Source organism: Artibeus jamaicensis, unplaced genomic scaffold (assembly GCF_021234435.1).
Source record: "Artibeus jamaicensis isolate MK-2021 breed Jamaican fruit bat unplaced genomic scaffold, CSHL_Jam_final scaffold_1689, whole genome shotgun sequence".
NCBI classification, from domain to species: Eukaryota; Metazoa; Chordata; class Mammalia; order Chiroptera; family Phyllostomidae; genus Artibeus; species Artibeus jamaicensis.
The window spans coordinates 12,512,287-12,538,940 of record NW_026522029.1 but is presented as its reverse complement, the minus strand read 5'-3'; the positions used below and the strand labels follow the sequence as shown (position 1 = coordinate 12,538,940).

The following is a 26,654-nucleotide window of genomic DNA, read 5'->3' as shown; positions in this document are numbered from 1 at the left end:
GTTTATCCTGCCTCCAGAAGGGACTTCTCCCAGAAGAAGCAGCCAAACTCGATTTGCGAGGCCAGTACTGGGTGCAGTTTTAGGGCTCCAATTCTGAGAACTGAGTGTTCTGTCTTATGCAAAGGAACAATTTTTGCCTACTGGTAACTTTTTTTCCCGAGAAGATTGTGTTTTTGTCTTTAACTACTAAAGCATTTGAAAATATGCTATAGAATGCTAAGACAAACAGAACCTACTTGCAATTAGGTAGGGTGGCCAGACTTAGCAAATTAAAATACAAGGTACCTGATGAAATGTGAATTGGTGCAGACTTATACTAAAAAGTGATTCCAATGTACCCTGGGTGTCCTGTATTTCACCTGGCAACTCTGTAGGAGATCATAGTAACTACGATAGCGAACTATTTTAATGAACTACAAGACCTAACAGGACCAGGTTGCATAGAACTGAAACCTTTGAAAGTGTGACTATCACAGAGCTAAAGTATTATTTTATTTTGGAAATTTTATGCTGAAATGTAGGAGTTTTGTTTCTTTTTAAGCCTTTCATCTTGACTTCCACAAGCTTCTTTGGCAAAAATAAAAATAAAATAGCACTAGGAAAGGGCAATGTACATGAAAATATTAAACACCCGGCTTCAGACGGTGGCTAACTCGGGCAGCCTGGAGACCAGGCCCCTCACATACGTCTGGGCGCCGGGCTCACAACCAGCTGCAGCCCATTCTCTCAATCACTCTTTTCTCTGTCTCTTTTTTTTTTTTTTTTTCAGTATATTTTATTGAGGAGATAAGAGAGGGGGGAAACACCAGCATTTTAATCTTTCTCCGGAAGAACTAGTCCCAGTAAACAAAAGCCCCTGTACAGGAGGGACTTCAAAGAACAGCGAGGCACAGCCAGAGCCGTTTCCCCTACAGCTGCTTGGACCCCCGACGGATGAAAGGAACCCAGCTGACCCTCAGTCCCCAACGAGGAGCCTTGCAGAGCCTCGGGTGGTGACAGAGCTTCTGCAGCTATAATTAGACCCTTTCCAGGAAGAGTCCCCAAGGAGTGGACACTGTGAGCCAAAAGCACAATTTTTAAAAGTCCATAAAACAAATAGCTCTCTGAATAGGTGATCGTAACCTTTCATCCTGAAGGGACCACAGGACGCAGCAGGGCCTAAGCAGGGACTGACCTATGGCTGTTAGCAGGTCCTCCCTACTCCACCCTCCGCCCTGCCCCCAGCCAGACTCCACCTTTCCCTGAAGGTCCCCCCCCCCCCCCCCCCACAAAGCTCAGCTGCCTGTCTCCTGGGCTCCTTACTGCCTGTCAGCCGTCAGAAAGGAAAGCAAACTCATTACCACGGTCAAAGCAGCTTGGACTCTGAGAGGCTGACCCTCCTGGACCGTGGGAATTCCCTCTTATTCTTACACAGCCTGACACAATGACCTGTATGAAGGTTACTTGGAGCCTCACCTGGCTTTTAAAGTGTCTTTCAAGGTAGAACTTTTGGCTCCCACCAACCCCCACCCCTGATGCACCTTCAGATTTTCCCGGAGCCTCCGCCTGCAATTTTTCCTGTCTCATCATCTGCCCTGGGGCAGTGGGGGTTTTCCAATTCGTAAAGGAGTCATCCGGAGCGTTTCCTTGCAAAGCTACAGGATTCCGTTCAGAACTTTTTTTTTTCCTTTGAATTAAAAAAAGCAGGGGAGGGTTTGAGCCCTGCACTTGGACAGCGCAGACCCAGCTCTCCCCAGCCTCTGACCTGGCTGCCCCCAAACCTGTGGGTCTCGGGACCACTTCACAGCTCCCAAAACCTGGTGTACACCCCCAGAGGCTCTTGTTTATGTGGGTAATATGTAGCAATATCTATCACATTAAAAATGAAAACAAAGATTTAAATTCTCGCTCACAAATTCATTTTAAATGAAAAACAAACCCATTGCGTGTTAGCATAATAATACTTTTTACTCTGGCTTTTGTGCTTGTTTTAGAAAAGAAGAACTTCGTGAGGAGAGTGGTATTGTTTACATTTTTGTGTGTCTCTTCATCGCCTGGCTCGCTGTAACGCAGCTGAATCCCCCAGTCTGCTTCCTTCTTCAATCTGCTCTTATGTCAGAGAACCCCGGTGGCCACTGGAAAAACTCCTCTGTACACTCACAAGACACTGAAAATGAATAAGGCAAATAAAGTGTAGCAAGAACAATAATTCCCGTCTGTGAAGCACCTTGACCAAGACACGTGTGTGACACGGAGTTGCACAAGGAGTCCAAGTGGAAGGCGTTAGTTACTGTGAAGTTCCCGCGGCTGAGGATGCTGAGGGGCGAGTGGCTCGGTGCTCTGCCCAAAGGCAGGGAGAGAGGAGCGGCAGACGGGGTCCTCAGCCCCATCTACCAGCCCCTCTCCTGAACCTCACTGCCAAGTCTCGGTGAGGTCCAACGGACCAACCTACAAACCTTCCTCCACACTCCGCACGTCACCAAAGATTACATCAGAGGAGGAGAGGGTCTGAGTTTGAGTAGCCCCCCTGCTGCAGCTCAGGAAGTCCAAGCCCAACACCTACAGTGGCCTCGTCCTCTCTGGGGCTGTCATTGTGTCCCTGTCGTCCGAACAGCCAAATGCACCCCCTGCACCCAGCTCCACTGCCGTCCTCTGGCTTATGTCCCCATCACGTCTCCCCATCTACTCAGGGCCTCCAGCTGCCCGTCACCGAACTAGCTCTCCTGTTAATCTTCTGACAATGTCAGGAACAGCACACAATTCTCCTGCTCAGGGAATCTTCACTGACTGCCTGTCACTCAATGAATGAATGTCCGGATTCTGGAGGGTCCAGTGAAATGATGTCTGCAAAACACGGTACGTGGCACAGAGGCAAGTATTTAATAAATAGTAGTTGAAAGGAAACAAAGTTCTAAGGGGTTGCTTCGCCAATTAAAGGCCGAGTCTCCGCAGGGCTATAAATAGCTGACCGTTCCGAAGTCACCCACAGCCTTCTCGCCAGACGCTGTTCTCGAAGTCCCTACTCCACTCCGCGTCCTCTGACTGCACCATCCCCAGCTTCAGACCAGTGGCAGCGATATGCTTCGTGTTTCTCTCCCCCACCAGTTCCAGGGCGTTTGAAGGAATGAAGCCTGTTCCTTAAATTACTCAGCGCAATGTGACTTCCCCCTGATGCCCGGTCCTGGGGACGTTCACACGTTACCCACAGCCCCGGCCACAGCTGCCTGTGTCTTCAAAAAGGCAATCGTTACTGAGACCCAGTTTCGACTCATGGAGATAAAGTTAATCTTTTCAGAAGTATTTCATAGTTTCACCATTGTTTCCATGGGCTGCGGAAGCCTGTGGGGCTGCACTGAAGTTGTTCAATCCCAGGTAAGTGGACGGTGGGTGGCTCTGTGCGGGGACAGGACACTGCCTCCCGTTAATTTCCAAGTGGGTGGTGGCTTCGCCGTGATATTCCGCCTGCTCGCTGCTCACCTAAGCTTTTCTGCAAGAATCATTTTCTCTGTCAGGTAGACTTTCGTGGTGGTGGGATTTGAACTTTGAGAACTTAGAGCCCTGACTACGGTGAGATCCCCGCCCCCAGGAGCTCCTGGCTCAGTGGGGCAGAGAGAAACAAGGGAGATAACCAGGTGCACGCTGGGCCAGGTGCCGCGGGAGCTGCCTGCCTGAGTCTGCACAGGGGAGGGAACGCGTAGGAGGAGGGACCACGGAGGCGTGTCCCCCGGCACATGGTGGGGAGGAGCACGCACCTGGACAGAGAAAAGAGCAAGTGGGGCAAAAACCCGCTTGTGTTGCATGTGTGTGAAGCAGCACCGAGTGCCGGAAGAATGGAAAATACCCCCAGAACGGGTGGATCCAGGGGCACAGGGTCCCCACCCTTCACCCCCACCTGAGGGCACAGCGTCCACCCCGCAGCGCCCCGAAGTTGAAGACAGGAGCAGATGCCTTCAGGTGCCTGAGACCTGAAGGCAAACACCAGAGGTGAGATCCCAAAACGATCTTCCTGAAATGAGTAGGGGAACGCGAGCTGTGCCCTGAACAGTGGAATGAGAGCGGGGATCAGATGGACCAGAACCTCACTGGGCAGGACGCGGCTGGCTAGGCCGGTCAGGGCTCCCAGTGCGTAAAATGCAGCCATCCCATCCACTCCCTAAGGCTCCCCAGGGGCCCCCCAGAATATGCCTTCTCGTCTCGTCACTTCTGCTACCCTCCACTGGTCACAAGCTAGTCACAGGTCCCACCACACTCAAAGTGCAGGGGTCACACGGGCATGACTACTAGGAAACAGATCACTGGGGACCGCGCTGGAGCCTCTCTGACTCGCCCCGATTTCTCAAACACTCAGTCCTGCTTCAACACAGAGCAACGCCACAGAGAAAAGCAGGTCTTGGAGGGACCTCCCTGAGCCAGAAAGCACAGGGAACCACAGGGGAGACAGCCAGGGGCGGAAGGATTGCCGTTTGGCTCAGAACCAGCCTGAACAGCTCTCTCGTTTGCATGCAGTAATCGCCGACATCCACACGGTGGCAGTAGCTGCCAGGACACTGAGTGTAACGGCCGCAGGCTCCAGAAGAGCTCATCCGAGTTCCCACCTTGCAACCCATTGTTTTCCTCCCGAAATTCCTAAGATGTGAGGAAGGGCTTCAGGGAGGGAGAAGGAGGCCTCCTGAAACACTTAGGAAGACGTCTCCTACCGAGTAGCCCAATGTCTCAGAGCTCCGTGACGGTCAAACATGCCACACTTGGTCTGGTGCGAAGCCAGCCTGGTTCAGAGTTGACACTCCTGGGGACATCCCAGGGGTGGTGGGGTAGGAAGTATCAAATACAATAGGGAATGTTGTCTCTAGGAACAGAATACGAAAGGAGAAAGGCTTAGTGCGCTGTGCATGGTACACACACACACACACACACACACACCCCTGCTGTACGGAGATTCACAGCCAGCAGGACCCAGTTGGAGCTGGTAGATCTGACACCAAGGAAACAGCAGAAAACTCTGCAGATTGGAAAGCTCTGGGGAAAGTGTTACCATCCAAGGAGCTTCATTACCTGCGTTTAGGTGTAAACTCAGAACAGTAATAAGCCTCCTCCAATCACATCCTCTTAATAACCACACCCAGGGAGAGGGTGCCTGGCAATGACGGCATGTCCCACGGGGGCAGTTTGGTTTGTCGAAGTGAGAAGGCCTCACCGCTCTGTGTTCTCCCTCGAGGTCACAGAAGGTTCTCCTTGGTGAACATGTGCGAGCGGGGCCTTAGCAAACCTGAGCAGCCATGTTTGGTTTTGCAGGAATGACAAGGGTGAAAGCTAGCGAGTCCTTTTCCCCTTTCAGAAGTGGCCACTCAGCCCTGGCTGGTGTAGCTCAGTGGATTGGTGGCGAATCGCGTTTCGAGTTACCTCAGGCATTTCGCAGGGGGGAAAGGCAACCAACATTGATGTTTCTCTCCCTCTCTCCTTCCCTTCCCCTCTAAAGATAATTAAATCTTTTGGTGCTAAACATAAGAAGTGGTCACTCTTTTCCCCGGGGCTATGGAGCTAGAACGCCAGCTACTTTAACATCACTCGCCAGCCTGGCTCCCCCACAGTTGCCGTAGGCTCCGAGTGGGGCTCTCACCCAGTCCCGGGCATTTCATACCATTTTTGGGGTCCCAAGTTCATATCAGGGTCCCCGGCCCCCGCACTGAACCCAGATTCCTACATCCAACTACACCACAGCATCCCCACATCGGTTTCCAATGCGTATTTCACGTCTAACACGCCCAAAACTGAACTCCCGAACAGCCCCAGATCTGCCCCATCTCTGATTTTCCTGATCTCATTTAAGGGCGACTCCGTACTTCCCATTCTCGGTCCAAACACCTGAAGTCCTGTGCTCCCTCCCTCTCCCATCTGACCCACTAGGGAGCCCCATTGACCCTGCCTTTGAACTCTAACCTGAGCTGGGCCCCGAGAGACGACCGCAGGCACTGTTGCCATCTCTGGCAAACGCATCACCACCTCCCCTGGAGAGGCCGCCAGCGAGGTCCCCCACTGACGCCCTTGCCCTCCCCCAGGCTGCTGCGGTCCCAGCAGTCCCAGTGACGTGGTTTTAAGCAGATCAGACCAGGTCACTTTCTGTGTCTGGAAGCCCCAGTCGTGCCTTGCTGCACTCAGGAAAAGCCACGTCCTTCTAACCATCCTCACAGCAATCGGCTCTCGCTCCCTCTCTGTCCTCTCCAGCTCCAGCCATGCAGGCTGCTCACACACAGGGGGCGTGACCCTGCCTGAGGACTTTGTCCCGACCAGGGGACGCATGAACGGAGGCTTGGGGGAAGCGGACCAGGATGGCTGCCAGCAGAGGCCTGTCCATTTCTGTCCCACGGCACTCGGGGCGCTGTGTCCTCCCCAAACCACAGATGCTGGCCTCCAGTGTGTCTTTTAAACACTAGGGTTTGAAAGGAAGCTCCCACGTGTGAAAGTGGGCCGCCACAGGGCTCCTCCATACCCATAGGCGGCCCCCACCACCGGACCCAGCCGTCTGCTGGGACCTGCGGACAGGACAGTGGCAATCGATGGGGACACCCTCAGAGGAGCTGCGTGGCTTACCCAGCCTTCCGTGGGTCTTTGTGCAGAGCGCTCGTCTGCATATGCTTTCGCCTGTGAGCCCTGAAAAGAAATCTAAAACCTATGAATCCTTCATGTATGTTTTAAGTTGACAACCTAACATTTTTAAATATGTTTAAAAGTTTATGTATCCATGGGTTAATATTACTTTAGTGCTAGAATGAGTCAGGATTAGCTATTTCTGTTTTTTGTTTACATTTATAACACCAAAATACTTTGTTGTTGTCTATAAGTAATGACAATGAAAGTTTTGTTAGCAAAACATAAATACATTAAGTATATATTGTGCGCCTGATCATTAAAATAAACTTACTAACATCATAGAAGGGATTAATCTTCATAAAGCTGATGCTCTGAAATTTAGAGCATTATACAATGGGTGATTTTTAGACCATTTTTTCTACATCCCTTACACATTGGTAGAGATCCTGCTTTTCAATCAGTAATGAGGTGATAAAGGTTAAATGAGGTCATTAGGGCAGGGCCCTAACCTGATAGGGTTGTGGCCCTTGTACAAAGAGACAGAAACCACACAGTTCACTTGATCTCTCTTTCTCTCTTTCCCCCTCTCCTCCTCTCTCCCCCTCCCTCCACTTTTCGATGACACAGTGAGAGGACATCTGTCTGCAAACCAGGACAGAGCTCTTGCCAAGAGCAAAATCAGTCGGTACCTTGACCTCAGAGCCCCAGACCCCCGAGCTGTGAGAACACATTCTGGTGCTGAAGCCGGGCCATGGTCCTTTGCAGCGGCGGCCGGACTATCACGGATGGTGATGTCCTCCTTTATCAAAATCTCTTCAAGGCCTTGGATTTTTTGCATTATCGCTGCTCAGGTGACAGGGTTGTATCTCAGATTCCTAATGTCTAATAATTCATAACGATCAAAAAGTCCAGAGACCTGAGTGTTGGGCGAATACTCGAAGGTGATACCCACAGACTTGACCCTGCTTGTCGGGTTTCTGTTTGTTACCTTGTCATCAAAAAGTCAGTCCTTGCAAGTTTGTTGGCAAGATCTGTGATATTTTACAACTAAAATGGTTTATTGCCTGGCTGGCGTAACTCAGTGGATTGAGCTCGGGCCTGCGAACCAAAGGATCGCAGGTTATATTCCCAGTCAGGGCACAGGCCTGGGTTGCAGGCCAGTTCCCAGCAGGGGACTTGCGAGAGGCAACCACACATTGATGTTTCTCTTCCTTTCTTTCTCCTTCCCTTCCCCTTTGTCTAAAAATAAATAAATAGAATCTTTAAAAAATGATTTATTGTTATATAATGCTTACTCTCTAAGAGTAAGACGTTTGTTTTCATTATCTGTTACGGAAAATTGTATCCACTTCTCATGTATTTAATACAGGAATTTGAATACACTCTTCAAATTTTTAGTATTCTGAGTCAAAAAAAACTCTGACTTCACTACTTCTGTTACAATGAATTCAACAGCATAAGATACTGTTTGAATTGTCCCAGAATTAGAAAATCGCCGTTCTCCTAGTACAGGCTGTGCAAGTGAGCATCGTGAATGAGTGGAATCCTTTTAACAGCACAATGTAAAATTTCTACTCCTCATCTACATAAATGGTGCGTCGATCTTTTTGGTATGCGTTGCATTCATCAAGCATTTTTCCGAGCATTTTCATTTACACCTACTTTGTGTAAATGTGTCCATTTAATACCCTGACAGTTACTACATGACTAGCATGTGTATTGGCGCTGGGGGGAATGGTGAGCAAAGGTTGTGGGAGCTGCAGATGGACAGCTTCTAAAATTACAGCCGCGATCTGTATACATAGCGCCCGCTGCCTCCAGCCACCACTGCAAGCGCTGTTGATACATTAAATCACTTAAGACTCAACAACCCTTAGAGGTAGGTTCTATTACTACCCCCATTTGAGAGATGAGAAAACTCAGGCATCGGAAATTTAAGAGGCAGGATTCTAAGTTCTGGCTCCCAAACCCCTGTTCTCTGCCCTCAGCTGTGCCCGCAGTCTCGCCGATCACCCAAGGAGCCGTAAAACCGTGCTGTGCTGGGCTGCACACAGCAACCGCACACCGCAGGGGGCTGGAAAGGTCGCACGGAGGCCGGCAGTGTGCTGGGGCTGGGTCCTGAAGGTGGCCCAGGCCCGGAGAAGAGAGTTCTAGACAAAGGGCCCGAGGGGAAGGGCCCTGCGCTGGAGCCTGGTGGGGACAAGGGACTGCACCTGCCCGGGGTCTACAAGAGGGATGAGGGTGCAGGTGAGGTTGGGGAGAACTGAGGGGTGAAAGGTGGATCGTTCAGGTCCTTGCAGGCCCATTGCAGGAATACCCTCTTCATCTTTGTCTGCACTGTTCTGATGAAAAACTGGTTTCCCCTTCGCCAGGTGGAACCGAAAGCAGGAGGCCCCTGTAAACGGAAAGGCCCTCCACGGAGATACACGCTCCCCAGCTGCGGGCGAGGTGTGGTGCCGTATCCAGCGTTTTGGTCCGGAGACTCGAAGCAGAAGCACAGAGATGGAAACGACGCCTCTGGATGTGGCTGAGGTTCCCCAGAAGGAGGGCTGAATAAGACAGGAATGCCGCAACTTAGCTGTGGGCAGGGTCTGCCAAGGGGCTTTGAGGAAGGGAGGGAAGGGAAGAAAGGAGTTAGGGATGATCTAAGAGAGAGAAAGAAAACTGTGGGAAGGCCGAGTCATTGGAAGCAACAGGAAAACGTTTCAAGCCGTGAGAGGTAGATGGTGTCGGATGTCACGGAGCGAGATAAATGGGATTCGGTGTCCCCAGAGTCACTGGTAACCTTAACGGCAGCCCTGGGGACGGAGCAGTGATTCCCGACTGCGGTTGGCGTCTCCACAGAGCAGCCATTTGGCAACACCTGCAGACTTGTCTGCTTGTCACTGCGGCTGCAGGGCTTAGCAGATGCCAAAGACAAGACAGGAGGGGAAGGGAGTGGAATCTCAGCTGGGCAAGGAGGAACGTGAATAAGGGAGAGAGATGCGTGGGAATAGAAGGCGTGAGTTAACAAACATATAGAAAAAAACTTATCCAAGGCAAAATACGAGTATGGCCGGTGACTTCAGTCTGTGTTACAAGTATGCAAACTAAGACATGAATGTCACGAAGCTGGGTAGGCAGAACGAAGCTTCGTCATCAGTCAATGCGTCGTGTACCACGGGTCCCTCGGTGGTGGCCATCCGAGGCTCATCAGAGCTCAGGGTGAATTTGACAGTATCATATTGTAAGGGTTTAAAAAAAAGCTTTATTGAGGAAACTCAGGGGGTGAGCAGCCAGGACAATCGCAGTCTTTTGGCTCGCCCTTTTTCCCATAGAGAAGAGCGCAGGAGCCTGGGCCGGCCCAGGTCGGCTCCCCTTTCCCACAGGACAAGCTGGTTAGACGACACAAGCGGCTGACTTGAATGTTAGGCAGCCTGTTTGCGTGCTGCTCCTTTAAGGGAAGCCCCTGTGAAAGCTAGTGGGCCAGCACCAGAGGACAGCAGGGACCACCGAGAGTCATGGCTCCTGCAAGAGGGTAAAACAATGCCAACCGTCTCAGGAAGCTGAGTTCAGGTGTGGCTTCTCCCGTGACAGAAGGGGGATTCCTGGCTTCTTGTGCACGCACACTGGCTCAGGTAACCAAGAATGAGCTCTTGGGGTCATGTTCAGACAGTCTCGCTTCTTGTGTCCTGAAAGTCTGTATAGCGTTCCATTAATAACCTGTAGAATAGCTTGTTGTAAGTGTATTTCAACGGCTGTCCCTCACTTTATTTCTTCATTATCCTGTGTGGTTTTAAGAGAAAAGGAAGAATTAGACGGTGTGGTTTCAAAGTGAAGAGGAGTCTTGTGAAACAAACTGTAGCGGTGTTGGCACTGATCAGCGACAAAGGTTTCGGTGCAACTTACAGAGACAATTTTTACACGTGACTCCTGACCCATAGGCAAAAGTGGCATATGCAGGCATACCTGAACTTGGAAGTGGCAACATGTTCCGTGAGGGTTTTTCCTTTTATAACAAAGTTAGGGAAAAAACAGACAACAAAGAGAACAGAGAGAAGGAAATGTCCAATACAGACTTTTCCCTTCCCTGGTTCAAGTTCTAGAGTGAGATAACGGAAGACTTACAGCTGAGACGCAGAAAATACCACTGCTGCTGGGAGCTGCTAGTTCCTGTGACATCGGGAAAAGCCGAACAAAACAAGACATTGAATATGGCAGAGAGAGGTACCAAGTAGTCCTTTCAGTGGTTTTACTTTTAAGTGTGCTCCAAAGCTGCCTACAACACGCAAATGCTGAAATTAATGGCGACTCGTCTTTCTGACAGGCTTCAACAGTAGATGCTGTCTGTACCTACCCCCTGTGGTCCAGCTCCGACCCCGGGAACCAGGATGCTGACATCTGACCAAAAGTATTGTAGTCTGGGCTACCGTTACCACCTTTCACCCAATCAGATCAAATCCGTATCTATTTATGCTGACTGAAGGGGATCCCATGCCATCTCAGAAACTGTTCTGTTCCACAAAAAATTAGCTGCACGGCCTAGCCTGCTCCCTTAATCTCTGTGTGACCCATAGTGACTGCCGGCCACACCTGGAGATGAAATAAACCTAACCATGTTGGCCAACCAGCTGGACCATGTTGGCCGACCAGCTGCACCATGTTGGCCGCACCAGGTTACATTTTAGGACCTCACTCTTCTTGTCTATAACCTGGAGCCAGTAACCACCTCATCTTCACAAAATTATGATGGTTACATGGAATCATGAATATTGCAGTACTTTGAATATCTATAAACTACTGTTATTATCAAGTACTGTTATTATTTGATAATGTTATCAAATATTATCAAGTGATATTACAAGTTTAATTTACCAGATGAATAAACCACTTTTACAAGCAACTCCTCTAAGCCTGGAGTAATGACGTGACAGGTAGCATCACGTTCCACCTCCTGAACACCAAGGACCAGGGGACGACCTGATCCCTGCCTGGGCTGCCGAGGAAAATGTGGCCACCTGCACAGGTGTGGGCACCCCTCTGGGGACCGGCCGAGGAGACACGCCCGTTGAGTCCTTGGGTGTCACCGCATCCTATGGTTCGCTCATGCTTCGCAGGAAAATTAGTTCTGCACTTTCAGAATTTTGATTATTTTTGTTTTTTATATAATTAGCCCATGAGATTATTACAAAATATTGTTAAGACAATGAGGTTGTCTTGCACTGTGTAGGTTTCAGAAAATTACAGGGTGGGGCAAATGTCGGAGCACGGTTATGAGTATGTGAAACCCAGTTTATTTTTGTATTATTATTAATTCTTGTATTATTTTTCATATGAACTGTAAACCTATGTTTGCCCCGCCCTGTATTACACTAAGTGATTTAAGCGTCAAAGAGCTTTGTCAACTAACACCAAGCTGATGCAACCTAAGGCATATCTGACTATATGAATTATTCATACAACCTATATTCATTTTCCAGTAAAAAAAAATTGGGAAAATGCATATAAAAAGTATAACTTGGTTCCATGGTATTCCTATTAAAAAATCACATTATTCACTAAATATTTCTTAGTGTGGCCAAGTGATTCAATTCTGGTCAAACTCATAGTATCTCGTACCCATTTAGAACAACATGGGGCCCAGGACTCCTGGGGGCCGAGGCTCTGAGTGGCCCAGCTTGGGGAGGGGTGGCGATGGCGTCAGGCTGCACCTCCAGGCAGGGGGGGCAGGGCCGAGAAGCGCCTCCGAGGCTCACCAGGAACGCTGCCAGACTGGCCCCAGTGGAGGCGCTACATGGCAGACAGCGCAATGAGCACGCCCTCAGGATCAGAGCTCGCTCTGCTGGGCCCGCATAGGGGTCCCAGGATCCCTGTAAGTTCTGTGGGGGACGGGACGCACTGGGAGTCCCAACATCCCGAGTCTCTCCTCCCTGCACGGTCCCTGCCTCCTTTCTCCCCGAGTGAGGGCATGTCAGGGTGCCCACAACAGAGCTTCCTCCATTCACCTGCCCCAGAAGGCAGCTATCTTGCGGGTTCAGTTGCTCAGGAGCCCCCCACCGCCACCCCACCCCAGTCGCCCTGGAACGCGGTCTCATTGCATGTGTTCAGTGCAGACCCCTCTGGTCTCCACACTGCGGACACAGCACCTCACTCTGGATTCTATTCCTCACGCAGGTTTTCCCTCGGAAAGCACACCAAGCAAAGGTCACCTTTTAAAATGTATTTTAAAATAGCAAAGAAACAGTAAGCCTTGGGAAGGAGAAGTCAAGATAGGCCCTCAGGAATACATTGAAGGAATCCAGCATTATTTATGAAATTAGTTCAACGGCTAAATATTAAATCTGCTCTGAATTTAGCATGTGTTTTCATATATTTTACTTGAAAAATGTCATGGTTATCAAATTTAAGCCACGTGGGTTTTTTTTTGGTGGGGGGCCTCGTGAATTTGCCTGCTCTCCTGGCACTGGGGCCACGCGGATCTGTGTCAGCCCAGTTTCAGGGTTTGTGCCATCAAAGCGAGCACAGGCCTCATATACCTTTAAAATGTAACTTCAGTGGTCAAATCTCTACATAAATTCTTTCCAGTAAAACTTTTTTTTTTTTTTTTTTTAGTGAAAGCTCATCGGTATTTTTCTGTGTAACCAGAGCAGTGGTTTGCCTTGACAGGACACGTGACCTATGTTCATGGGATAAACTTTCCAAAGTGCAGGTTAATTTAGTTTAACCTCCAGGTTTCACGTATTAGCCACTGCGCTGCGTTCATAACACACAAACCCCGTGTCACTGTGTGTGAGCGGGAAAACGATTCCCACAGCCTGTGTGTAAGTTGAGAGGAGGGCTTTTTTTAAACCGTGGGCAATTAAAATAGATTGGCCTTTGTAGTTATACACTTGACCTTTCCTCTGCGTTGACACGGTCGGCTGTGAAATATGTCAGTCAGGCGTTCCGGTAAATTCGGGCCTGTTGGTCATGAAACTGAGAATTGATACAGCAGGTTTCACTCAGAGAGGCTACGCCGCCTAATTTATTTTCGCAGCGCACCAGGCGATGCTCTGTGAAATGGCGACCTGCTCGGAGGGACTGGTCCAACGATCTGCGTTTCCACTCCGGCTCTGTGTTCCTGTTTGGCCCTCCACCCTCAGACGGGCGGTCAACCTAACTTTTTTTAAAAAGATTTTATTTATTTAGCTTTAGAGGGGAAGGGAAGGAGAGAGGAAGAGAAATATCAATGTGTGGTTGCCTCTCGTGCATCCTCTGCTGGGAACTGGCCTGCAACCCAGGCATGTGCCCTGACTGGGAATCGAACTGCAATCCTTTGGTTCGCAGGCCTATGCTCAATCCGCTGAGCTACACCAGCCAGGGCTCAGCTTAACTTCTGAGAACTGAATAATGCACGAGTCAATATAGCTTTGAAACAAGAGAGCAACTGCAGACACAGTGAATGAGAGTACAGCCTTCTCTAAACACCAACACTTAAATAAATCAAAGGGCATGACCGCTGGCGTTTGCACCATTCTCAGAATACTCCCACGGACACACTTCACGGTAGATGAAGTGCGTGAAGGCACGTCACTGAGTTTGATGTGATCTCTCTTGGGGAAAAGAGAGGGAGAAGGGCGAGGGGTACACCATTGTCCTTGAGTCCTCTCCCAGGACGGTTTAAGAAGACATTGCTGCGCGACAGGCTGAGGTCTCCAGTTCCAGGGACTGGGGAGTAAGAGAAGAAGACATGTGTCCCCTGGTGGAGCTCAAGGTCCGGTAGGAGAAACAGACCTTGACAGTTATTGTCAGCGCACCTTACGCCTTCTTCCACTTTGAGAGACTCGTTTGTTTTCCCCCACTGTGAGCTGGGAAACATGTCCATGAAATCAGCTGTCAAATTGACTCCTATTCATAACTGAGAAAATGAAAAACCTAGCCATGATTAATAATAAGAAAAGTTCTACTTTTGAAAAGACAATAAATGCAGCATTGTTAGCACCATGCTTAGCCTTGCCTGTGAAACTCCGAAGGGGAAAAAGAAATGCATGTTCTCCGAGAGAGATAAAGGGCCATTTCAACTGGTGTAGGAACAAAGCATTTGAAAAAATTCAACACTCATGGGAAAAAAAAAAATCCCTTGGCAAATTAGGAATACAAAGAAACGACTTCAACAAACAAAAGTCGTATGTGAAAAAACTCACAGCAAACATCCTACTAAAAATTGGCGAAAGACTGAAAGCTTTTCCTCTAAAAGAACAGGTCCACTTCCGCTGCTTTTATTCCCCAGCACCCACGTGTCGGGCAAAGACTAGGTTCTCAGCATTAGCCGGATGGGTAAATGAGCTGCCGGTTCCCAAACTTGGTTTTGGGCCACTGGCAACCCGTCATTCTCAGAAACCTACTGAAACAAACATTTCAGGACATTTAGTGTTTAGCCTACAGTAGTTTCACAATGAACAAAGCAAGATTCTGCTCCATACTCCAAACCTCTGGTCAATTCTCTCATGAGCCTCGGGTGCCCCCAGCCTTTGGAAGATGGGTTTCCTGTTCCTTTTGGATTCCCTAAAATCTCTCTGGGCATCTGGACCACATCCTGAGCTCCTGGCCTACAATACGTACAGCTACAGGCAGCAGAGATCCTTGACCTCACAGAATCTTCCACTTTCGGGTCACACACTGGGATCCCAGGTGGTGTGCACGCTGGTGGGTCGTTACCTGGCCGCCCCTCACCTTCCCCCTCCTTCCACGGCTGCATCAGGGAGATGGCCCTGTGTTAGGACCAGAGGTAGTGGACACGTGATCGAGGATGGCTGGAGCCAGGCCCCTCATTTGGTGCACGGAGAAATCAAGGCTCAGACAACTTAGGCCAAGTGTACTTAGGCCATGCAGAAAACTAAAACTAAAAAGACACAAAACCCGTGGCGGAAGCGGCCCAGGAAGCTAGGTCACTTGCCCCACCAGGTCGCCGGGCCACAAAACGACCGTGCAGTGCAGCTCAGGCCAGCTCGCGGCCTTCTACCGCAGCATTTAGGGTTCAACAGCGCCCCGGCTGTGAGAAGCGGGGAACAGGGCAGCTGTCGCAACTGCCCCGCAGCCACTGAACTGCGAGTGGCCAGCTGCCTGGACAGCAGCCACCTGCACGCACCGGGCCGCTGCGTCCACGCTCTCGCGAGAGTAGCGGGCGCTGCGCCTCCGGAAGTGGGCGAGAAAAGCTGTCCGCAGCCACCCGCGGAACTAGCGCTAGAGGCCCGGGGACGCGGAGAGTCTCGGCAAGGACCGGAGCGAGGCGGTCTCCCGGACTAGCTCTCGGCCACGCCCACTGTTCTGGTCACGCCCATAACGCCTGGGCCACGCCCACAGCTGTCTAGGCCGGGGCCTGCTGCAGCCGCCCCTCCCTTTGCCCTTCAAGGCGCCCGGCCCTCCGTGAGTTGGGCTTCTCGCTGCGCCTGGACAGCCTGCTTTTAATTTCGCCTTCCTTCCTGTCCCCTCCCCGACTCCAACACCGAGGTGGCGGGTCCCGCAGTGTCCGGGGAGCCGCACGTATAACTTGCTCGGTGTAAGTGCGAGGAATGCCGCTGGCCTCTGGGGGACAATCCTTCTTTCTATCTATAGCTCCGTCTGCACAGCCTATATCCACCGCAGCTATTCCAGGGACAGCAACTGCTTCCCTCGGTCCCATCTCCCCATTGGTGGCTTCCGACCCGAATTCGGGAACAGGACGATCTCCCACCTGTTCTCTTGGAACGAGCCAACCTCCCGAAGCAGAGGTGCTATTTGGAGCAGACCAAGCCGGCTGGCCGGGGGCTGGGACTTTCACCCCCCACCCACCCGCCTGCTATTCAAGATGCATTGCTTTTCTCGGAATTTACTCTAGCATTTGGGTTTTTATTTTTAATTGTGAGACTCTATAGAACAGTATTTGTGCTTCGGTCATAGTGTGCTTCAGTGTGTGGAAACTATCAATTTGCCCTCTCTGGTCTTATTTATAAGACTCATTCTTTCTCTTTGCTCTGCTAGGGTTAAAACACATTGAGAACATGTAAGTGTGGCTGTCAGCCTTTGAGAATTAAGATAACGGTTATTTTCTTCATCTTAATATTTTGTGGTGTGTTTGTTTCAGGGGTCACCCATTCCATTGTGAAATTCTTTTAATTCTGCCAAAAGAGTTCAAATCCTCTAGAAGCCAAAATGGGACACAGTAAACAGGTTAGAATTTTACTTCTGAACGAAATGGAAAAGCTGGAAAGGACCCTCTTCAGACTTGAACAAGGTCAGTAGTACGTTGTTTGATTGGCTCTGTGCCTTTAAAATTTGTGCTTCATTGTTGTATTACATTTTCTAAAACTTTAGGGTGGGTATAGTTTCCAAGGACCTTTCGAAACTTCATATGTGCAAGGACTGTGCTATGTTCTAAAAATACCAGTAAGTGCAAGTTGATTTTAGTTGAACATGTTTTGTATCAGTTGTGTTGGAACCGGGATAAAACAGTCCATTGTTCTTTGCATGCTAACTCCCACTGAAGACAGAAGTTGGTAAATTAATTCATATGTAATTTTACTTTGGCTATAGCTGTAGTTTTGCTTATTTATAGTTTCTGTCTACTCTTTTCCTTGACTGGAATTTTGAATTAGTAAAATAGATCACAGCAAAAAGTAAGCTGGTATTTAGTTTATCAAAAGCCTCTCAAATGTGGAGAAGGTAAAAGCTGAGAATATTTTTTGCTAAATAAAAAGTGAAATAACTGCTCAGATTATGTTGACATATATTTGAGCTGTGATTTAAAAGATCAAATTGTATTTCTATAAGGCTAATCCAGTAGATGCTTTACATTCTTACACTTTTTAGTTTTCCAGCATCAAAAATCATTTCACACTCATTTCTGTTAATTGGTGAAGTAGGAGTTTCATGCATAGAAACTAAAATGTGACTCCTTTCTATTCATACACCAAATGGATGTTGTTACTGGTAAACATTCTGAAGGAATTCCGCCCCACCCCCCAGACCCCCAATATCTCGAGTTGAATTTTTGAAAAACTTTCAAGCACCAAATTGCTACTTCCATTCCAAATCCTCATCTTCCAACTCAGGCATTTAAGATCACCGAGCACCACCTCCATTTTTGGCCTTCCTGACTCGGCACTTTTCTGGCCTTATTTTTTTCTGCCCTCTCGAGCCCTCCTGTCAGTTTGGGGGTGTCTCTTGCTGTGCTTTCTCCCACGTTTCTATCCATTGTAGGTATCTGCAAGAAACCCCTTTTTATTTTTCTGTCCTCCTACCCTCAAAGATGTGTATGTTCTCACGGCTTCAGCTGCAGCCCGTGTGCTGGGGGTCCCTTTGGAAGAAGGGCTTTGAGCTCTGCTTGCTTCTTGGAAGGAGAAGGGAACTAGAATTTTCCTGGTTCTTCTGCTCACAGATTGTTTGACTTGGGGCATGTCACATGAATTCTAAACATTGATTTCTTTATTTGTGGAACCAAGGTATAGATTTCTGTTCTTCTCCCAGATTGGGTTTTGAGACTCACAATTAATAATATATGACTTTCGATTCCTAAGTAGATATAAGGCGTTGATAGATCACTATACCTATCCATTCTTGCCCTAGATTCTTGGCTTTATGCCATTATTATGCTATAGAATAGCCTTAGGATAGCTCTACCCGGATCTGCTTGAATTACATGCCCACCACCATCCCTCTCCAGCCTCTAACCTTCTTTATTTTCCAGGTTCCCTGCTGATTTTAGTGATGTCTCCATTGTCATCGTTTCTGAAGCTAGAAACTTTGCACTCTTATTTGATGACTTTTTAACTGCAGTTTCTCTTTAGGCCCCATAATTTCTTCCCAAATATCCCTGCTTGCCGGTTGTGTCTCTTCCATATTCTTGAATATGCATGCTAGAATAATCTCTGGCCATCCCCTCCCTTTTTAATGACTGATGTCTATAAAGTGAAATTTAAACACCTCTGCCAGGCCTCCAAGACATTCTGTAATGGAATCCACCTCCTCCCTTAGCCAAGATTGTGTCTCATTGTTCCCCATGATGAGTGGCCCATATCATCACACTCCTCTTGTTAGTTTCCTCCCCGTGGGCTTTTCTCAGGTCCGTCCTTAGCTTCCACTTCTTTAGACCCCTTTGCATCTGTCTGTCCCTTTGCTCTCATTCTGCATGGTGCCTGCGTCTCAGCTGTCAGCTAGAATTCCCCTTCCTCCGTGAAGTCTTTTTCTTTTTTTTCAATCCTCACCTGAGGATACGTTTATTGATTTTAGAGAGGAAGGTGGGGTGGGGCAGAGAGAGAGAGAGAAAGAAACATTGATATATGAGAGAAACATCCATTGGTTACCTCCCATACACGGCCGACCAGGGATAGAACCTGCAGCGTAGGTCTGTGCCCTGAGCAGGGATCAAACACGCAGCCTTCTGGTGTGTGGGACTACGCTCCAACCAACTGAGCCACCCGGCCACAGCCTCCATGAAGTCTTAATTCGTTAACTGCTTCCTTTGATTTCTGATGACACAATGGGCACAGAACAGTTAAGTGCTGAACCAGGTAACAGTGTCTAAAAGCTGGTTGGCCTTAGAGTGTCTGACCAGAGTTTGTGATCTCAGGATGGGGACAGTATTAGAAACCCAGCACACTGCCCGTTAAAACCACAATGAGATTCTACTTCACACCAGGGAGAATGGCCATCATAGAAACCCAGCACGATGGACAAGCCCCTACTGGTTGATTAATAAGTCCCTGCTGGTGGATGGCTAAACCACCAGTTCAAGCTGGCACAAATGGTAAAGCCAGCCAAGCGATTTGGAGAGGGGACTGTGAAGGGCTTATAAATGAGAATGATGAGGTTGACTCCAGCTGTAGTTAAGGTCAGTAAATGCATCCAGATGGCATCGGTGAGAACACAGCCAGTGTTCTGTGCAGTGACAAGGTGCTCATGTTATTTCAGAAGATAATTGCAGTGCAGAAAATAAAGGGGCACTGGACGCGAGAAACCATTGAGAAGGCCATTGGAAACACGTGCCCACTTAAAGGGTTTAGCTCCATCAGGGCTGAAAAAGGGGGCGTGGCGGGTGAGCCATTTTAAATTTTCTAGGGCTTGGCAATCAATTAAATATTTTTAAAAATGGCAATTTTTGGTGCTTTCATATTTTACTGGTCACCAAACTTTTCTTCATTTTTCTTTCCTTTTCCCAAACAAGGATTCCTCCTCATTTTCAAGGCTAGTATCTTTGTAGATTTCTCTAATTCAGCAAGTGCAAGGCCAACTAATTATCTTTTCTAGGCAATGACAGCCTTTCCCTCTATTTCCCATCTCATGTAGTGGCAGAATGATGAACAAAATCAGACTTCTTCCACGTAGGCTGGTCAAATTTCAGTTTTTACTTTTTGTAAAGAAACTATTTATAGAGGTTCCTTGATCTGGAGCGCAAATCTTCATAAATGGACTGGAGGGAACAGAAAACTTAGTCGACAGTGACCATTTACTTGGTCATCTTGCTGGTTGCTAGAGGAGAGAGGTCAGTGTGAGGAATGAGATAGCCTCACCATGTGCTGCCCAGCCCTAAGCTAATTTTAGCGGACCGTGCAATTAATTATGGAATCTGACATACTCGGTGTATTCTAACACTCTATTTACAAATTTGGGAACTTGGACTAGAGTCTGCGTGGTGGCAATGTGCCCCCGGGGTGAGCGCCCATCTGTCTATTGGGACCCAGAAAGAAACTATAGGATTCATCTATTCTTTTCTTTCTTTTTTCCCTTTCTCTCTCTCCCTACCTGCCTACCAATATTAGTTTCTAAAAAGTAATTCAGTTTTGCTGCTCTATGAATGGACATAGATGATTTCAGGTTGCATGTCAGGTGAGTTATAAAGAAAATGCCACATTCTGAGGAAACCGTGGAGGCTGTAGCTCTGGAAGGAAGTAACACGGTCACACCGTCACTAGTTTGCTCGCAGTTTGTTGCCATGAATTAATTATACTCTATCCAGACCAGGTTGAGTAGGGACACAAGTTACATTAAGTGATCGAGTCTTTTTGTAAAGATTCAAAGCGTTGGCTTGCGAAGGCTATGTACGATTTACAGTAGAGGAACCGTAGATGCCTGTTAACCTCAAGAGGTTGTCCACCATGCAGAGCAGTGAGCAGGTGTTTGGAACTTGCTCTCTGAGACTCGTGCTTTTCCGGACTGACATGAAGCTCCCAGTGGTATGACCCCTAGAAAATAGTTTCAGTAAAAGTGAACACAATTTACTGCGAGGTACACATGAGCAGCTTAACTGCTTTTTGATGGAAACTGATGCTCTAAAGAAAAAATTCAGCACATTTTTTGCCCTGTGAAGGGTCACAGAGCATATATGTCCAGTGTTGCGGGCTGTATCCTTTCTGTCAAAGCCCCTCGGCCCTGCCATTGAGCCCTGAATGCCACACTGACGTGTCATGAGTGAGCGGGTGGGTGGGTGTGGTCTGTTCCAGTCACACTGTAAAGAAGCGGGTGGGAGGTTGGATAAGTTTGCCAACCCTCACTGTATGAAGCACTTTGAACAGGTATTCTAGTAATACTTCTCTCATAAGATTTTACCCATGCAAATGCTTATCTTCCCATTTAAAAAGGTAACTGACAAAATTTTCTAATCTGTTCAAAATCTTCCAAATAAAGCATTTCCGTTGCTTTTCAGATCATCTGTTTCACGTATAAATATGGAGTATCTTCTGACCAGCTTGTAAAAACAATTGACGTGTGTCAGGGAAAATATATATTGACTAGCACATTTCAACAAGAACCTTTTCATAATTGGTGAATGGGATTGAAAAGTCCATGTCATGGATTAGTAAGCATAGCCACCAATGACTTCTGCAGTTTGGACTTGGGTATCTTTGTGTGGCAGTTTTTCAGATCCGAGGCCATTAAGCCAAGGATCAAAATGAACAGAACTTGGAGTCTTTAAATTATTTTATCACAAGATGTTTAAAATTAATGAAATTTGGGGGGAGGGGGGAAATAGGAGGGAGGTGGGGAGACGGGGCAGGAGGGCTGGGATGGGAAAAATAGACAAAAAACTGTACTTGAAAAATAACTAAATATAATTTTTAAAAAACCACAAACAAACAAACAAAAAACAAAAAATCCCTGACAAAAAAAAGCGAAACAAAAACAAACACAAAACTGTGTTTTTCTCAATTAAATCTGTCTGGTTATCGGCTTAGAAAATTCTCTTCATATTTTCTAACTACCAATACCACAGTGAGAATCTACCTGGTAACTAAAAGTCATAGTAATCTTTGTGTTTTTCTGGTGGATATTTTAACCAGGTCCAAACAGTAGTAGTATAGAATTTTGATTGCAATATAGTGCTGGTTGCCTTTTATGGGAAAAAAATAATAATAATAAAATAAAATAAAATTAATGAAATTTGTTTAATCACATTCTTCTCATAGACAAATATTATCAATATTAATTTTTAGTGAGAGCTGAAAGATTTTTCCATCCATTAATAAATAAAATCAGTTATTTAAAATACTGTATATTTTATTTACATCGTACCCTTATTTTATGTTTTCATAATTTACATAGTTTACTACATCATTGTACATGCATATTACATTAAAAATAAATATTCCTATTTGGAGAATATTTGTCATTTCTTTTCTGAAGCTAGACTCCTGATCCAAACACTGTTGTAGAGTTTTAACCTTTGCACCCTGAGTCCTTGTGTAATTAGAAAAACAATATTTGCATAAGCTGAACAGGGGCAGACTGTTTAAATATGCTCAGACAGCTCCTCTCTGATACTTGTATTTGTTCAAAATGACACCATTGCTCCTGCAGTGAATTCAATCAGTCTTGCAAAGATCTAAATGTGTGTGAGTCTCATAGTTACTAAGTACTAAAACTTTATAATTTAATTCTTCAGTTATCTCTCAAACTATATCTTCGTAACTGTAGTTCTCATTTTAAAATGATGTCTCCCCTAAGTAGAAAATGATAGAAATGTAGAAAAGGTCATTTTTCTATGTTTTTTGTTTCAAAACAAAATTAGGTGTATGCTATCTAAACAATTTTGAAACACTGCTATAGAATGATAGTGTGTGAATTCCACCTCCCTGCCGACAATCACATTTCAGCCATACTCCTTTCCAGAAGGGTTTTTAAAGATCTATGTAGATTCATAAAATGTAACAATATAACAGTGGCTATGTTATTAAATATCTTTGATAATAAGATTTATAATGGCTTGATAGTATTCCAGCTTGCAAGCTACCATAATTTACATCTTAATTTATTTACTCATTCCCAATCGTTAGATATTTAGCTTGTTGTCAGTTTATTTAATTCTAATAAATGAGGCTGTGATGAGCATCCTTATATATAATGTATGTTTACCCACCGATTAATTCCCCAGAAAATATGGGGCGGGGCAAAGGTCAGTTTACAGTGGTGAGTACATAAACCACAGTTTATTCTTGCATGATTATTAATTAATTATTGGACCATTTTCCATACAAACAACTGTAAACCTACAGTTTTTGTCATATATAAAATTATTGGGTTAAAATAATTAAATAATACCCTGTATGTGCATATATAAAATTATTGGGTTAAAATATAAACTTCACTGACATTCCTAGTATATTTATGCCAAATTGCTTTATAGGAAAAATTGCAAAACTACTTAGAAAAGAAATTACTAGCTTCGCTGTCCAGTGTGAGAAGTAAAAGCAAGTCCCTGGATTTTTGCAGAGTTACTTAATAACTCCATTTGGATTATTTCTTTCTGGCTTGCTAAAGCCATTTACTAGGAATAAATTCATAGCCATATTTTAACCCAGTCTAGAAATATGATTCCCAGAACTTGTAGCTAGATTATAATTTTTTCCAGGAATATCTAGAACTTCCCTCTCCTCCTAGGATCTGTATTGCGGTATACAGAACAGAGCATCCCATTTCCCTGAGCAATCGTGGAACCATTTAATGGGAGTAGAGTAAACCGGAAAAGTACAACGTTCTCTCAATTCTTGTTCCACTCTGCACAATGTGTCTTCCTTCGCTCCACCTACTTGTGAGCTGGTCTCTTTGTCACTGGTCTTGAGCAGTCTGGTTTGGATGCCCCTCAGGGTAATTTTCTCCATGTTTCTTGTTTGGGGGGATTGTTAAAGTTCTTGAATCTGTAAGTTAATTGTTTTCATCAAATACAGGGAATTTTAATTCATCATTTCTACAGGTAAGCTATGTCCCCCTTCTCTCTCCTCCCCTCCGAGGACCCTCGTTACCTACACATTAGGCCACTTGAGTTGTCCTGTGGATTGCTAATGCTCTTTCAGTGTTTTTAGATTCTTTTTTTTCCTCTTTGTTTCATTTTGCATAGTTTCTAGTCTCGTGTCTTGAAATCACTAATCTTTTCTTCTGACATGTCTCACCATCTGTCAATTTCCCTGTCTGTACCTTCATCTCAGACATTGTGGTTTTCATCTCTAGAGATCTGATGTGGATCTTTTTTGGTTTTATTTTTTATATATTCCTCATCTCTTAACATTTTGAACACGTGGGTTATGGTTGGGATATTAGACAGCCTCCCTTAGCTGCTAGTCCTGCATCTACATCACGGGTGGGTCAGTTTTCACTGGTGGGTTTTTCTCCTTGTTGTGTCTCCTGGGTTGTATCTTCCGGCTTCTCCCGATGTCTCGTGATCTTTGTTTGGGTGCCAGGCATTGTGAGTTTCACCTTGCTGGGTGCTGGGTAATTTGGGATTCTTGTCCATGTTCTTGGTCTTTGTTCTGGAATGAAGTTCAGTTTGTTGGCACTATTTTAATTCTTTTGAATTCTGCCTTTTTAACTTGTTAAGGCAGAGTAGAACTATGCCCTGGCTGGGCCTCCTTAGTTCACACTACTGAAGCACGATCCTCTTGAATTTTCTACCGAGTGCCTTGTGAATTATGATTTTTTCAGTCTACCTGGTAAAAACAAATACTATTTCTCTCCCTTTTCCCTGTGGATGTGAGCTGATCAGTATCTGCCAAATACTCAAGGGAGTCCTCTCAGATCTGGGGGGTTCTCTCTGGGCAGCCTCCTCCCCTCACCCACTACTCTCATCTGCAATCTCTGGCTTCCTTGGTCCCTGCAGATCCTTAGCTCTGTCCCCTCAGTGCGGGGAGGGGATTGAGCTGTGCCTGGACGTCCTTCCTTGGGCCTCAACTTGGAAACTCTTTCAAGCTAGCAGGCAGGGGACGTTACAGAACTGACCTTGTTTACTCTCCATCTCTTAAGAATCAAAGAGGTTCTCAAAGAATCTCTTTGTGGTTTGATGCCCTGGATCATCTCATGTATTCTGTCTGTTCTGATGTGCACTCTGTGTTAAAATATAAAATTCAGCTGAACTGGAGATGGAGCAGTTCCCAAACCAGCATTATGTATTTGGAGTTATTGTAAACATGGTTGAGAAATCATAGTTTTGGTAATGTAAGTCCTGCAATAAGTTTCTCGAAATGTGCTTTTCTGTTTAGGGTTTGAACTGCAGTTCCGATTAGGCCCAACTTTACAGGGAAAGGCGGTTACTGTGCACACTAATTACCCATCTCCCGGAGAAACATTTAATCGAGAAAAGTTCCGTTCGCTGGTGTGGGAGAATCCATTAGAAAGAGAAGATGATTCTGATAAGTACTGTAAACTTAACCTTCAACAAGCCGGGTCATTTCAGTATTACTTCCTTCAAGGGTAAGTGAGATGTTCTGAATAAAAACAAAGAACTTTATTCTGTAATTTAAATTTATCTACCTTGTAAAAAGGGACCATATTAACCATGACATTGCAGCTTTTCCAGGAATGTCTTGAGATGCAGGCAGAATATGATCTTCTAGGAAGCGGCTGGAAGGCCCCTTGCAGATCCAAAGTATTATTATTTTTTTAAGTTACAGCTTAAATACAAGTCTTTTCACGCAACCTAATTAGATGATGGTATTCACTTCAGTACTCTTATTATTGCTGACAGATTTTAGTACACTTATTTTTCCTTAAAGCAACATTATTGGTCATTATATATATTGTACTGTTATTATATAAAGATTGGAAAAGGGTAAAACTTAGCTTTTCATTGAGTTTTATTACAGCTTTTTAAATGATTTTATGTGCTTATAAATACACTCTCAGTTGGAACAGATCATTTCCAGCTACAGAGTCAGACTATTAGGTGAGGATTTTTTTTTTTCCTACCACTACTTGCGAACCTTTTATCTTGTTCTCTTCCCCTAGGACTGAGAAGAGCGGAGGGGGCTACATAGTTGTGGACCCTGTTCTACGAGTTGGTGCTGATAACCAGGTGTTGCCCTTGGACTGTGTGACCCTCCAGACCTTTTTAGCGAAGTGCCTGGGGCCCTTCGATGAGTGGGAGAGTCGCCTGAGGGTTGCAAAGGAGTCGGGTAATGTCCAGCGCTCTTTCTTGCCTTCTTTTAAAGAATAAAACCTGTGGTACAGGTTTAAAGGCTTTGAGTCTCCTTTTAATTATGTTTCTGAGTCCATTTAGTAACATAAATAGATGCAGCGATATGAAATTGTTGATGCTTGACCGTTTTTAACTAAAACGACACTTTATGTAGCTCAACTTAAATGAAGAAACTCTGTGATGAAAGAAGGTCATTACTGTTTCTAAGACTCCACTTTACTTAGACATATAAAAATTAGTGGTACACTGTTAAAATACGTTGGAAAATGTATTATCATTATATATCACTAAGTCAACAAATATGGTTAGCTGTTTTTCTTTGTGAAAGGGGGCCAAACACACCAAGAGAAACCTGCAACGGTCATATTAGTTCCCCCCTTTCAAGCTGAATATAGTGTGGAGAAAGAAGTGAGAAGTTCCCTGTCACTACTAAAACAGAACATAAGTGCTGTGGGACATTGAAGGTAGGAGGAAGAGAGGACTTCCCGTCAGGATGGAGGCACGAGCAGACATGATTTACCTCCTCGCACAAGCATCGAAAGAACTACAGCCAGATCTGGAAACTAATAACACCCAGAACTGTCAGCAAATCAAGCCGTATGGAAGTCTGACAACTGAGGATTTAAAGAAGACACATTCATCCAGACTGGTCAGAGGGGCGGAGTCACAGAGATGGGCGGACAGGCTGTGT

At 46.2% G+C, this 26,654-nt stretch overlaps 1 protein-coding gene and 1 long non-coding RNA gene across 4 annotated transcripts in view; one reads left to right on the top strand and one right to left on the bottom strand.

The window, feature by feature from the left end:
- Positions 1-9,605: 9,605 nt before the first annotated feature.
- The window catches only part of LOC119054906 (uncharacterized), a 55,015-nt gene continuing 37,966 nt past the window's right edge, over positions 9,606-26,654 (bottom strand). Inside the window, exon 3 of the long non-coding RNA XR_005083595.2 lies at positions 9,606-10,332. This is a non-coding gene — a long non-coding RNA (uncharacterized LOC119054906). The remainder of the gene's footprint in view (positions 10,333-26,654) is intronic.
- AGL (amylo-alpha-1, 6-glucosidase, 4-alpha-glucanotransferase) overlaps positions 15,783-26,654 on the top strand; it is a 42,621-nt gene continuing 31,749 nt past the window's right edge. Inside the window, exons 1-4 of one of the 3 annotated variants that reach the window (XM_053655972.1) lie at positions 15,783-15,951; positions 16,649-16,798; positions 25,029-25,239; positions 25,774-25,940. In XM_053655972.1, coding sequence (XP_053511947.1) covers positions 16,717-16,798; positions 25,029-25,239; positions 25,774-25,940 — 460 coding nt within the window. In that variant the 5' untranslated portion in view covers positions 15,783-15,951; positions 16,649-16,716. Of the gene's footprint in view, positions 16,085-16,307; positions 16,568-16,648; positions 16,799-25,028; positions 25,240-25,773; positions 25,941-26,654 lie in introns of those variants that run through there. The other 2 variants (XM_037152955.2, XM_053655973.1) reach the window with 2 other exon arrangements.